We start from the raw sequence: 15,301 nt of genomic DNA, 5'->3' as shown, positions 1-15,301 counted from the left end.
TGAAAAAGGGCTCGAATGGCAGAGATGCGTTGGCTGTTTTCACTCATTGCGCGTCTAAAATCCTCCCATAAATGCATGTTGAAACCAGTGCTTGTGGAAGATTTATCTAACGCTCGTAGAGACTTACTCCAACTTTTAGATTCTTCCTCCCTTGTTGCACGTGACAAAGCACGCAACAGTCATTACTCCCTAGCTAATAAATGTGGCCAACACCAGGCACGTGTACTCCACCCTCGACCGTCCTGTCGGCCAATCCAGCATATTAGGGCGCCTGACAATGCCAAACTCTAGCAAAACAAAGGAATCTCTTCCGTGTTTGAGCATTATTATTCCCAGCTTTATAATTTGTCTTCGGCAAATCCTGACGCTCCTTCCATTTCCTCACTTCCGGCTATGTCCCAATACATTGTGGAGACGGCGTTGCCAGTTCTGGATGCTCAGGACACATTGGATCTAGAGGAGCCCTTCTCGATTATGGAAGTTCTTGGGGCAATTAAGGCCCTGAAAACTGGTAAGTGCCCAGGCCCAGAAGTGTTTACCCTTAGATTTTACAAAACATTCTCCACCCAACTGGCCCCACTTCTAGCCCAAGCTTTTAATGTTATCACCGATTTGAACGTGCCCTCACCAGCCTTTTTGTCTGCCAATATCTCGGTCTTCCCTAAGCCAGGCAAAGACCCTTCTCTTTGCAATAGCTATCACCCAATTTCTCTACTTAATCTAGATGTTAAGCTTTTTGCTAAACTTCTAGCGAACCACCTTTCCTACCAACTTTGATCCACCATGATCAGGTTGGCTTTGCTCCCAGGCGAGAAGCTAGGGATAATACTTCTAAAACAATCCATCTTATCTCTTACATCAAGCAACATGGCTTAAAGGCTTGCCTCCTTTCATTTTACGCTGAGAAGGTGTTCAATCGTGTTGACTGGTGCTTTCTACGTCTTACGCTAGAACAGGTCTAGGTCCGTGGTTCCTTGCTCAGATTATGTCCCTCTATTCTCATCCATCGGCGTTTGTCCTGGTGAATGGTAGTTTCTTCGCCCTTCCCCATATCGAACAGGACTAGACAGGGCTGCCCCCTCTCGCCTCTTCACTTTGTTTTAGTGATGGAACATCTTGCGAGAGCCATACGAGCTAATGACTCGATCTTATCCCTATATGCAGATGACCTTCTGGTTTACATTCAACAGCCACTTATTTCACTCCCTAGTCTATTCCACGAATTCCGCAGATTTGGGTTATTTAGTAACTTCAAACTTAATATCTTTAAAATGGAGGCTTTGAATATCTCTTTGCCTGACTATGTGTTGGCGAATCTACGCTTTAATTTTTTTTTCAATGGTGACCAAAGGCTATTACGTACCTGGGGGTCATGATTCCTACCGATCTTGATGCTCTATATTCCCTTAATTACTTACCCCTGCTTTCAAGTATCCAAAAAGATCTGGCTTCATGGGGCGCTTCAGCTTTGCCCTGGTTCGGACGCATCAATACCCTACCTAAGTTACTGTACATTTTCCAGACTGTAATGATCTCTGTGCTTAGGAGTTTTTTCTCTCTCTACGATCTCTTTCGATCAGATCTATTTGGCGCCGAGGGTTCTGAAGGTTAAAATATAGGTTACTTACTTACCCAAAACTCGGGGGTGGAGTGGGTTTGCCTGACTTTGAGCTATACTATAGAGCCACGCAACTAGCTCAGATGCTTGACTGGTTCCCCAGACCCTACCGTAAAGCCTCTTGTATGATAGAACAAGATCTATCTCAGGTTGATCTTCACACTCTGCCATGGAGTTATCGCCATGACTTTTGGCGTTTCCCCGTTCTGTCCCCATTGTGGCTGTACTGCGGCTGTGGTGTAAACAGGGTGTCATCACACTCTTATCATCTGATCCCTCTCCCTTATCACCCCTATTTGATAGGGCCTACCACTTCTTCAAGGTGGGCCTAGGGACTGGTAGACCACTTTACATTTATGTTCATGCTGCAAACACTTATACTCTTCCTCCTACATTCATCTTCCACTCTCTGAGTTTGAGCGGTTGTACTCTGAACCGCCGAGACATGTCTTAGCTTCCCTCTACAAAGTGTTACACAATGCTCTTCATTCCAAACTCCCTCTCTATACTAAGGCGTGGGCTCGAGACCTAGGTAAAGACATATTGGCTGAAGACTGGTCCATGTCGTTACATTTCACTCATAAATCGTCTATTTCCTGTTATTCGTAGGAAAAGAACTCTCTACTGGCATTGTACTAAAGTTGTCGGTACGCAGCTCCATATTTGGTGGGATTGCGACCAAATACAACCATTCTGGTGTCAAGTTTTTGATGTATATAACAGGATCTATGGTGAGTCCTTGGCCCCTTCTCATATTACCGAGCTCACTAGCAGCACAGAAGATAAGTTTGTTGCATTTCTTTCTATTTGCGGCCCACCAATTAATACCCCTCTTTTGAAAAACGACCACCCCCCCCCAACCTCTTCCAATGTGGGTTTCTGTGCTTAATGATATCAAGCATATGGAGGAATTGCTGGCGTTTGCCAATGATACTTATGATAAACACAAGTTACTGTGGTCGATCTGGCTCCATTTCTCCTCCTTTTCAACTCCCTGAGATATGTGTTCCCGTCTTGCCCTAATGAAGTTGAGCCTTGCTACCCCGGTTCATTTTGAAATGTCCGCCGATTGGCCCTCGCCTGTGGACGGGCCGCGGGGTCATTCCGGTGGGGTCCTGGTAGGAGGCCTCTTTGACCCTGCCTTTGCTGTTCCCATCTCCCGACCCTCTCTCTTCTTGCCCTTTATGATTTCTACATCTAATTTCTCTCTTTTCTTTCTATACTTTATCTTTTTTCTTCGTTTGTGTTATACTCTTAGTTATACAGAGTTATTTCATTTTGTTTCATAAGTCCCACATGGGGATTCCCCCCTTGAGACAATGTTTTTTCATATCTCCGTAATATGTTATTGATCCTTTCATTCCCGTTGTATGAAATCACTTTCATCCACCCACATGGATCATCTCCACTTCTGTGATATCTGCATGTTCATTTAACTGTACATGTTATTATTGCTAATGTTTTGTTCTGTTAAATTTGATATGAAAAAGACAAATATGGCTTTAAAGCAGGCCATGTACAACACAGCTCCCGGCAAACTGCTCCGTACTCAGTTTAAGAAAAAAATACATACAGTATGTGTAACCTAACTTCATTACAGATTTGCAATTCTGCTCAGCTAGTGTTGCAATTCAGAAACTTTCCAGATGGCATAGCCGAGCCCTTGATCTCACTTTTCTCCAGGCCACTTGCACTCACCCATTTAGTGCAAAGTGAGTCTATTGAAAGCCCATTCCCTTTTCTAATCTTGCTCTCCTGCCGCTCTGTTCCTCCCTTGGATCACGTTTTACAAATCTTGTGTGAGCTGCATGTCAGACCTCCCAAATACCAGGAAGCATGGAATATTTTGCAAAGAGCAGTACAAAAATTGTGAGTATAAAGGGTTGGGGGTGAACTAGCAAGACATTTGCATATCCTTGGAGAATTGGTAATATACAGTGTGGTCATTTTTAAAGAAAATATGAGAGCAGGCAAAACACATACCTTTTATTTCTTATGGGATTCATATTCAACTGTAGGTCATAACAGAATGGCACAATCATAAAACAAAACATGGCAACAAGTAAACAAATGAAATAAACCCTGTTTAAGAGTCTGCATACTCTTAGTTCTTAAAACTGTGTATTGCCCTCTTTAGCATCAATGACAGCGTGCAGTCTTTTGTAATAGATGTCTATGAGGCCCTGAATTCTTGGTATAGCTTCCCATTTGTCTTTGCGAAATACCTCCCAGGTCATGCAAAGCCTTTGGTTGTCTTGTAAAAAGTACACATTGGAGATCTCCCCACAGTAGCTCAATGATATTAAGGTCAGAAGACTGTGATGGCCATTCCAGAAGCTTCAGGTTTTTTTTGCTGTAACCACTGGAGGTTCAACTTGGCCTAGTGCGTCCCATGCACAGCTTTCATACAAAAGGAATGCAAATTGTCTGCCAGTATTTTCCGATAACATGCTGCATTCATCTTGCCATCAATTTTCACAAGATTTCCCATGCCTTTAGAGCTCTCACACCCCCAAAACATCAGTGATCCACCACCATGCTTCACAGTGGAGATGGTATTGTCCCTATATGCCTTGTTGACCCCTCTCCAACCTTAGCTCTTATGGTTGTGACCATAAAGCTCTACTTTGGTCTTGTCACTCAAGATTACAGTGTGCCAGAAGCTGTGAGACATGTCAAGGTGTTGTTGGGCATATTGCAGCCAGGCCTTTCAGTGGCATTGGTGCAATAAAGGTTTCTTTCTGCCAGCTTGACCATGCACCTAATTTTTGTTCAAGTATCATCATATTGTGCTCCTTGAAACAACCACAGCATCCAGAGTAGCCTGTATTTCTCTTGAAATTACCCTTGTTTTTTGTCTGTATCCTGAACAATTCTTCTGGCAGTTGTGGATGCAATATTTCTTGGTCTACCTGACCTTGGCTTGTTATCAAGAGATCCCAAAATTTTCCACTTCTTTATAAGTGATTAAACAGTACTGACTGGCATATTCTAGGCTTTGGATTTCTTTTTATATCCTTGTCCATCTTTATAAAGTTCCATTACATTGTTACACAGGTCTTTTGACAGTTCTTTTTTGCTCCCCATGGCTCAGTACATCCATATGAGAGCTTAGAAACTCAATGACTATTTATACACAGGACAATTTAACCACTTAAAGACCACCCGCCCACAATGTACTGCGAACAAGCGGCAGCTACAGGACCAGCAATGTACCCGTACGTCGCTGAGGTTGTACCAACACAGGGGGGGCGCCCCCGTCCCCGCTGTGCCCACCAGTCCACAGCAGAACATAAATCCCAGAAATCTAGAACCGGTGATCATGTGATCACTATGCAATCCCATTATCGCAAAGCTATTATGAATCAATCTGATTCATAACAGCTTTGCTTTTGTTCCTGGAGAGCTGTGCTAGGCCCAATAATCTTTTTGCTCCTGCAATGCAAAGTGCAAAAAAAAAAAAAAAAAATCCATGATCCCCCCATTTCTATTTCTGGATGTGAGAGCACATGCACCCCCCTCTGCCCTCCCTGTCAGTCCAGGGAGAGAAGAAAGAACACCGCACTGAGTCAAAGTACTACATTTTTCACACGCACATTAGATGAGCACATTTAACCCTTTAATCACCCCGTCACCCAGCCAGTGCCATTAGTACAGTGTCAGTAAATAGAATTTTTTACTGATCATTGTATTACTGCCACTAGTGACATCAGATAGCATCAGGGCCAGTTAGCGCCCCTCCCAGCCAGGGTCAGCTAGCGTTACATTGCCCACACACTATCACACTCACGCTATAGGTCGCTAATCACTGCCATTACTAGTATAGTGTTTGTACGGATCAATATATTGATCATGAACAGAACTATACTAGTGCCTCCTTAGTATAGTGTCCCCAAAAATGCAGTGTTAGCAGGATCAGCCCCTTTTCGCCTTCAGCACTAGCATTTAGCCCCTCCGCTATTTTCACGGAAGATATGTATCAATTGATTGTGGGCCAAAGCAATTTATACGCACAACAATACATCTCCGGTCGCCCAAATTCAGCTCTTGCCAGACAATTCACATGGAAACCTACAATGGTTTCCAAATATAAAACTTTTTTGGGCCTGACCCTCAACATGGGCATTACGAAAAAATTAATCGCGGTCATATTGATCGACAGACCAGATTCATCATATGCCCATGTTCTCTGCTGTTACATGCACTATATTGCCAAAAGTACTGGGACACCCCTCCAAATCACTGGATTCAGGTGTTCCAATCACCTCCATGGCCACTGGTGTATAAAATCAAGCACCTAGACATGCAGACTGCTTCTACAAACATTTATGAAAGAATGGCTCTCAGGTGCTCAGTGAATTTAAAGTGTTACTAAACCCACAACAGTAAGATCAGTCTCTATATACAGTAAAGCATGCTTGTTATACTCACTGTGGAACCCAAGGGGTTAATCCTCTGCATTGTGTAAAAAGTGCATGTGATCAGCAGTCAGGCCAATCAGCACTGGTTAGACAGAGGTCATCCTCCTAAAGCAGAAAGAAAACTCCTCCTACAAGCTTTAATCAGTGCTTGGCTGAACACTGATAGAAGTCACAAGACTGTTCTAGCTGCTGATGAGAAAAGGTATTTAGCCGTTTATGTTTACTAAAATAATTGCATTTCCATGTTCGGTGTACTGTGGGAGACCAGATAGAATGAATACAGGGTCCTGGGTTTAGTAACACTTTAACACCCTGGTCACATCGGGTACGACTTGACATGCGAATTGCATGCTATGAGACTTGCAAATAGCATGCCAAGTCGCACCCTATTGTCTGCAATTACAGCGGTCATATTGGTGCAGCTGTGACTTGGTCGAAGCCGCACTGATTTCTAAAGTACTACATGCACTACTTTTGGTGCGATTTGCATAGACATCTGTGTCAGATGTATTACAAATCGCACCTGAAATCAGCATCTCACACGACTTTGAAATTGTGCGACTTCACTGTAAGTCGCACGATTTCAAAATCGAGCTTGATGTGCTTGGGGTGTAAGCATGGTACCGTGATAGGCTGCACCTGTGCAATAAGTCCATCCGTGAAATTTTCTTGCTACTAAATATGTCACGATCAACTGTTAGTGGTATTATAACAAAGTGGAAGCAACTGGAAACAGCAGCAACTCGTAACACGTAAAAGGAAACGCATGAGTGCGCAGAGTCAATAGCTAAAGACCTCCAAACTTCATTAGAACAACAACAGAGCATAGAGAGCTTCATGGAATGGGTTTCCATGGCCGGGCAGCTGCATCCAAGCCTTACATCACAAAGTGCAATGCAAAGCGTCGGATGCAGTGGTATAAAGCACGCCGACACTGGACTCTAGAGCAGTGGAGACGTGTTCTCTGAAGTGACACTTCTCTGGCAGTCCGATGGATGTGTCTAGGTTTGGCAGTTGCCAGGAGAACAGTACTTGCCTGACTGCATCGTGCCCAATGTAAAGTTTGGCAGAGAGGGGATTATGGTGGGGGGTTGTTTTTCAGGGGTTGGGCTTTGCCTCTTAGTTCCAGTGGACTTAAGGTTCAGTATACCAAGACATTTTGGACTTTGTGGGAACAGTTTGGGAATGGCCCCTTCCTGTTCCAACATGACAGTGCACAAAGCAAGGTCCATAAACACATGGATGAGCGAGTTTGGGGTGGGTAAACCAGACTGGCCTGCACAGAGTCCTGACCTCAACCTGATAGAACACCTTTGGGATGAATTAAAGCGGAGACTGCGAGCCAGGCATTCTCGTCTGACATCAGTGCCTGACCTCAGAAAAGCGCTTCTGGAAAAATGGGCAAACATTCCCATAAAGGGTGGGCCAACTCAATATTGAACCCTACGGACTAAGACTGGGATGCCATTAAAGTTCATTGGCATGTAAAGGCAGGCGTCCCAATACTTTAGGCAATATACTGCATATGCCCAACAAGAACCAGCAACGTACTGGTACATCACTGGACTTTGAGTGCTTATACCAGAATGATGCCTGCAGTTACAGGTATCATCCAGGTATGGTTTTTTCAGATGGTGGTCATTTTTCATCTAAAAACAATCATTGCTACTAAATAGCCACTGGATCACTTTTACAAGCAGTGGGAAGTTCCACCACTCCGCTTTCGTTGGCTCTCCCGCCTTGTTATTACAGGGGATTTTTACATTCCCTGTGATAACAATAAAAGTGATTTAAAAAAGAAAATGAAAAGGGACAGTGTAAAAATAAAAAAAAAATCAAAATAATTAAAAATAAAATTCATCCCGCCCCCATCCCTGTACTCACACGCAAAGGTAAGCAGTGGTCCCGTGTCGGTATATACACAGAGATTGCACCATGCATGTGAGGTGTCACTGTGAATGTCAGATTGAGGGCAGTAATTTTAGCACTAGACCTCCTGTGTAAATCTAAAGTGGTGACCTGTAAAGGCTTTTAAAGCATCATCTATGGCTATTAAAAATGTATGTAGTTTGTCGCCATTGCACGAGCGTGAGCAATTTTAAAGCATGTCATGTTTGGTATCCATTTACTCTGCATAACATCATCTTTTATATTTTATCAATTGGGCAATATTAGGCATGCACTGAAATTTCAGCAGCCGAAACATATCTGCAGTTTAAAGGCAGGAGAGGAGCGGTGTATACAGTGAGCTACCGCTTAATGTCACTGCTGGTTTTTAAATTTAATTACTGGCTTTTTTCCCCCCCTTTGATTATAGCTCCAAGAAGGAGCTGTCATTCTCCCCGCCGCTAAAGGAAACAAAGGGGCTATAGTGAAGGAAAAAAAAGAAGCCGGTAATTACATTTAAAAACCAGCATTGTCATATTAGCGGAAGCCAGTGAGGGAGCCTGAGTGTATACACTGCTCCCTCACTATATACACTGCTCCTCTCCTGCCCCTCCTTGCACAAACTGCCCCCCCCCTCACAAAGAGGACCTGTCACTCATATACCATCACATAGGGGACTATTGGTTCTCTATGGTCTCTGCTTAAAAATTTTTTTTATATATATATATATATAATGTGTTTGTGGGTTAAAACTAATTTTCTAGCAATAAAGTTTTTTTTATGTACACAAAAAGTGTCAGAAAAGGCTTGGTCTTTTAGTGGTTAGAAGAGTGGGTGGTGTGTGGCGTAAGCTTCTAATGTTGACCCTGGATAGTAGAAGCACCACCCCAAAAGACCTCTTTTTGGAAAGTAGACACTCCAAGGTATTTGCTAAAAGGCATGGTGAGTATTTTGCAGATCTCATTTGTTGCCACAGGTTTTTGGAAAACGAAGAAAGAAAATGGAAAATGTATTTTTTCTTTTCTGTTTCAAAATCCTGTGACAAAAAAAATTATATCTGAAAAATACTCACCATGCCTCTTATCGAATTCTTTGGGGTGTTTACTTTCCAAAAAAGGGGTCATGGGGGGGGGGTTGTACTATAGGTAGTGCGGAAGGGGCATGAGGAAATATGCCCTTTGAAGGCCTGGAGGTGGTAATTGGATGTTGGGGGCCTGTATGTAGCTAGGCTGCCAAAAAGTCTCTCACATGTGGTGTCCCCATACTCGGGAGAAGCAGAATGTATTTTGGCACCCATGGCATGCATGAGCAATATATAATTTGAATAAAAACATTGTGTAGAAAAAAAATAATTTTTTGTCATTTCCAAAAAATTTGTGGCAAAAAATAAAATCTTCCATGGACTCAACATGCCTCTCAACAAATTCCTTGGGGTTTCTACTTTCCAAAAAGGGGTAATTTGGTGAGTTTTTGTACTGCCCTGGCATTTTAGCACCTCAAGAAATGTGATAGGCAGTCACAAAGTAAAAGCTGCGTAAATGAAGGGGGGTAAATCTTCCAAAGATGAAGTTGTTTAAAAAGCCACAGATGTGGGAAATGAACCATTAATTGCCATATTAACCTGTGTGTCACCTTGTGTGTCTGTAGCAAGGTCAAATATTTGTAAACTTTTAGTCAGGGCCATTTGGGTGATAGGCTAAACAACTATGTGATAATAAATGGCTTCATATGATCATTATCCTTGAATAAAAGAGTTTTTTTTTTCATGATCAGTCATGTTTTCAATATCAATGCCAACATTTCCCGATCTCTGCCAGGGTGTGCAAACGTTTTTGGAGCACAACTATAACATATAGATTTCATTACTTGCTATTTTTTCTCTATCATACATGACACACGCAATTAAGGATTTTATCACATGATCCAAGGATGCTGTTTCTATGTAGAGCTTACATATTGATGAGCAGTTTCTACCAACTGCATTGTGACAGCGCTGGGCGACTGAGCAGCAGATGGTGAAGCACCAGTGCTGTCACAAGGAGGAAAGGGGAGAGAAACACATGCAGGAGGCATATAAGATAGAGCTATGTATCAGTGCTGGAAAATGGAGACACAGCCATGTATCAGTGATAACATGAGAGATACAGAGCTATGTATGAGTGCGGAAATCTAGAGACACAGGACCAACAATCAGTGCTGGATACTAGAAAGACATAGTCATGTATCAGTGCTGGAGACAACAGACACAGAGCCATGTGTCAATGGTGGAATGCAGTGCTATAGGTGTATGTATCAGTGTCTGATGTAAGTGTGCCAAATGTATGTATCAGTTGAGGATATCAGTGTTACAGATCTATGTACCAGTCTCTGATGTCAATGTTATAGGTCTATGTATCAGTGGTGGATATCAGTGTTATAGATCTATGTATCAGTGGTGGATATCAGTGTTATAGATCTATGTATCAGTGGTGGATGTCAGTGTTATAGATCTATGTATCAGTTGTGGATGTCAATGTTATGGATCTATGTATCGGTGGACATTAGTGTTATAGGGCTATGTATCGTGGGTGGATGTCAGTGTTATAGATCTATGTTTCCTTGTCTGATGTCAGTGTTATAGATCTATGTATCAGTGACGGATATCAGTGTTATAGATCTATGTATCGGTGGTGGATGTCAGTGTTATAGATCTATGTTTCCTTGTCTGATGTCAGTGTTATGGATCTATATATCAGTGGTGGATGTCAGTGTTATAGATCTATGTATCAGTGACGGATATCAGTGTTATAGATCTATGTATCGGTGGTGGATGTCAGTGTTATAGATCTATGTTTCCTTGTCTGATGTCAGTGTTATGGATCTATATATCAGTGGTGGATGTCAGTGTTATAGATCTATGTATCGGTGGTGGACATTAGCGTTATAGATCTATGTATCGGGGGTGGATGTCAGTGTTATAGATCTGTTTCCTTCTCTGATGTCAGTGTTATAGATCTATGCATCGGTGGTGGATGTCAGTGTTATAGATCTATGCATCAGTGGTGGATGTCAGTGTTATAGATCTATGCATCAGTGGTGGATGTCAGTGTTATAGATCTATGTATCGGGGGGTGGATGTCAGTGTTATAGATCTGTTTCCTTCTCTGATGTAAGTGTTATAGATCTATGCATCGGTGGTGGATGTCAGTGTTATAGATCTATGCATCAGTGGTGGATGTCAGTGTTATAGATCTATGCATCGGTGGTGGATATCAACTGTAGGTGAGTGACGAAGGCCTGCTATATTTCAGTGCTGCAGGCACAGTTCCTGGTATCAGTGCCGGAAGCCGGTGACACAGACTGACAGCTCCAGTGACAGACGGGGCCGGGGCTCCAGCAACGGACTCTCCCGGTACAGAAGCCGGTGATGGACAGCGTAGGCCGCCCTAAAACACAGCTTTGGGGCCGGGACAGAACCCAGGCCTTGCTATGTAGCGGGAGAAGACATGTCCCCCCCGCCCGCAGGAGACGGTCACTAGCCATGAAGGAGGAGTGCTCCCTACCTTTAAAAGATGAGACGTCGCCATATTCCCTCAACTTGTCCTCCCGCCGGATCCCGCGAGATTTCACGCTCACGCCTACTGCAGGACTCCGCGAGATCTGCGAGGCCGAGCCGGCCAGGACCGATCACGTGACCGCGGGCTCTGCTCGTGATGCTTGTCCGGTGCTCTGGTGTGCTATAGGGCGAAGAGAGCGCGGGAAATGAGCAACTCGGAGGGGAGAATGGAGGAGGATGTACTGTACACACTGCGGACATTACTAAAGCACAGATGGGGGGGCAGTTCAGGCCAGGGCTAAGGGGCGGAAGGAAGGTTTACCTATCCGCTTAAGCTCCAAAAGATTTACCCCCTTCCAGGCCATTTGTTTGCTATTCGGCACTGTGCTACATTAACTGGAAAATTGCGCGGTCATGCAACAGTGTACACAAATAGAGTTTTTTGGTATTTGATCATCACTGCTTTCTTTTATTTTTTGTACTATAAATGAAAAAAGACTGAAAACTTAAAATAAAAAATACATATTTTTACTTTTTGCTATAAAACATCCAATAAAAAAAATTTGTTCATAAATTTAGGCCAAAATGTGTTCTGTTACGTCTATGGTAGAAAAAATCCCAACAAGTGTATATTAATTGGTTTGCGTGAAGGTTTTAGCATCTACGAGTGGTGGTATAAATACTGGAATTTTTTTTTTTTATACTAGCAATGGTGGTGATCAGCGGCTTATGGCGCGATGGTGATAGTTAAGTGTCAGAATGCGTGCAGTGCTGACACTGGAGGGGAACTAACTGACACTGACATCCCCAATTACACTAATACAGTGATCAGTGCTAATAAAATGCACTGGCACTACTAATGACACTGGGCAGGAAGGGGTTAACGTGGGGTGATCAAAGGGGTTAACTGTGTAGTGTTTTACTAGAGGACGTGCTGGTTTTGATCTGCTTTGCAGGGAGATGAAAACCAGCACATCCCCACTGTCAGAAGAGATCTGTGTTGTTTACACTCACAGTTCTCTCTCCTGTCAGAGTTTCCACCGATCGTCAAGTCCTGACAATGAACCATTGGTTGGGACCTGGTGATTGATACCTACTAGCAGCAGGCACATGCCCCCTACACGGAAATGCAGAATCATGTATACAGGTGTACCTCGGTTTACACACTCCTCGGTTAACATAATTTTTGGTTTACGAATGAAAATCCATTGAAAATAATGCCTCGGTTTACAATTTTTTTTCGCAATATGAAGTGTATGTCAGTGCCAATTTTTATATGCAATTACTGCCTTTTTTTTTCTTCACTATAGCTCACAGAATTAGCTGTCACTTTCCCTGGAGTTAAAGGAAACCTTGTTTCTTTTAGGGGAAATAAACTAAAAGGAAACGTTCTTTTAGCTGGGGGAAAGTGACAGCCTTTATAGTGAAGAAAAAAATAGCGGTAATTACATTTAAAAACCGGAACCATAATAAATAAAACAACGTTGTGGGGTCCCCACTCTGTTCATACCAAGCCCTTCGGGTCTGATATGGGTTTTGAGGGGAACCCCCACGGCAAAATAAAAAAAAAATGGTGTGGGGGTCCCCCCCAAGATCCATACCAGACCCTTATCCAAGTATTCAGCCCGGCAGGTCAGGTAAGGGGGGGACGAGCCAGTGCCCCTCCTCCTGAATCATACCAGGCCACATGCCCTCAACATGGGGGGTGCTTTGGGGCAGGGGGGGCTCCCCCCCAAAGGGCCTCTTCCCCACAATCCTGGCTGGTGGTTGTGGGGGTCTGCGGGCAGGGGGCTTATCGGAATCGGGAAGCCCCTTTAATAAGGGGGCCCCCAGATCTTGCCCCCCATGTGAAAGAGTATGGGGTACATGGTCCTGCTACTCATTCACAAAAAACAAAAAGTGTAGTATGAAAAAAGGACACAGTCTTTGACAAGTCCTTTATTAAAAGAAAAAAAACTAAAAGAATGTTCCCCGCAGTAGATCCTACGTCAATCACGATATCCGCTACCGCCGACCCAAAAAAAGAAAAAAGGCTCCACTCCTGACACTGGCTCTCGGCCATCTGCCTGCTCCACTGGCTTGACAGTTCTTAACCACTTGAGCTCCAGAGGATTTACCCCCCTTAATGACCAGGCCTCTTTTTGCTACTCGGCGCTGCACTAATTCAACTGATAATTGCGCGGTCATGCAATGCTGCACCCAAACAAAATTTACATCCTTTTTTTCACACAAATAGAGCTTTCTTTCGGTGTAATTTGATCACCTGTGCGCTTTTTATTTTTCACGCTATGAAAAAAGGCCAAAAATTTTGAAGAAAAATATTTTTTATTTTCAGCTATAAAAAATATATAGTAAACTCAAAGTTGGTTATAAATTTAGGCCAAAATGTATTCTGCTACATGTTTTTGGTAAAAAAAATCCCAATAAGTGTATATTGATTGCTTTGTGTGAAAGTTATAGCATCTACAAACTATGGTATAAATACTGCAATTTACGCAATTTTTCTGCTATACAGCGCTGCGCTAGTTTAATGGACAATTGCGCGGTCATGCAATATGGTACATAAATGAAATTTACATCCTTTTTTTCCCCACAAATTGAGCTTTCTTTCGGTGGTATTTGATCGCCTGTGCGGTTTTTGTTTTTTGCGCTATAAAAAAAAAGGCTGACAATTTTGAGGAAAAAAAAACAATATTTTGGACTTTTTGCTGTAAAACATGTCCAGTAAAAAAAAAAGCAAAAATCAAATTTAGTCATAAATTTCTGCCAAAATGCATTCTGCGACATGTCTTTGCTAAAAAAAAAACCCAATACGTGTAAATTAATTGGTTTACGTGAAAGTTATAGCGTTTACAAATGGCGGGAAAGATACTGGGATTTTTAGGGGTTTTTTTTTATACTAATAATGGCGGCGATCAGCAAATTATGGAGGCGATCAGTGACTTATGGCAGCGACCAGCAACTTATGGCGGGACTGCGGCGGACATTCTGACACTGGGGGGTACTGACTTGGGGTCACTGACATCCCCAAAAACACTAATACAGTGATCAGTGCAAAAAAAAAAAACACTGACACTGTACTAATGGCAATGGGGAGGAAGGGGTTAACTTTATTTTGTAGGGAAGGGTTATAGGAGTGAGGGGGAGTGTTTTACTAGGGGGCGGGGGGGGGGGGTGTACTGGACGGGACAAGGCTGATCGAGAAAGAGAAACTGTTCTTTCTCGATCAGCTCATCCTCAAGCTGACAGGGAAGTGACAGACAGCACAGCTACTGCAGCTGTGCTGTCTGTCACTGTGTGCCGCCGATCGCCGGGAAACAGCCGCTAAGGACCGGCTGTGACCGGCGACTCACATCTGCGGCGGTGATCGGCGGGACAGATAGGGCGGCGGCACGCTTCGTGCGTTCCCCCTAATTCTTTACAAAACACACGTTTTAATATGTGGTTTTGCCTGCGAGTGCCGCCGTATATCTACAGTGGCTGGGCGGCATGCGGTTAAATATGTAAGGGGCAGGGCCACCCAGTGACATTACGCATGTGGCCCCACCTCCTTGTGGCATCATCAACTGGGGCATGCTGGGTCAATAATGTCATAAGGAGGTGGGGCCACACACGTGATGTCACTGAGTGGCCCGCCCCTTACATATTTACAAACTTCAAGCCAGCTCAGAGGCAGACGGCCGGGAGCGGAGCCTTTTTTTTAAAAAATTCTTTCTTCGGGTCGGCAGCGGACATCGTGATTGACGTTGGATCTACTGCAGGGGACATTCTTCTTTTAATAAAGGACTTGTCAAAGACTGTGTCCAGTCTTTTTTTCATACTACACTTTTTGTTTTTTGT

General features: G+C 43.4%; 1 protein-coding gene across 1 annotated transcript in view; it reads right to left on the bottom strand.

Moving 5' to 3' along the window:
* CUL5 (cullin 5) overlaps positions 1-11,587 on the bottom strand; it is a 79,824-nt gene extending 68,237 nt beyond the window's left edge. Inside the window, exon 1 of the mRNA XM_089691112.1 lies at positions 11,469-11,587. Coding sequence (XP_089547238.1) covers positions 11,469-11,492 — 24 coding nt within the window. The 5' untranslated portion in view covers positions 11,493-11,587. The remainder of the gene's footprint in view (positions 1-11,468) is intronic.
* Positions 11,588-15,301: the final 3,714 nt, after the last annotated feature.

The sequence above is a fragment of the Staurois parvus genome, unplaced genomic scaffold, assembly GCF_062004578.1.
Source record: "Staurois parvus isolate SC_StPar_1 unplaced genomic scaffold, SC_StPar_1.0 ptg000550l, whole genome shotgun sequence".
Classification (NCBI taxonomy): domain Eukaryota; kingdom Metazoa; phylum Chordata; class Amphibia; order Anura; family Ranidae; genus Staurois; species Staurois parvus.
Note: the sequence above shows the minus strand (reverse complement) of the source record. Positions and strands in the feature narration are given on the sequence as shown.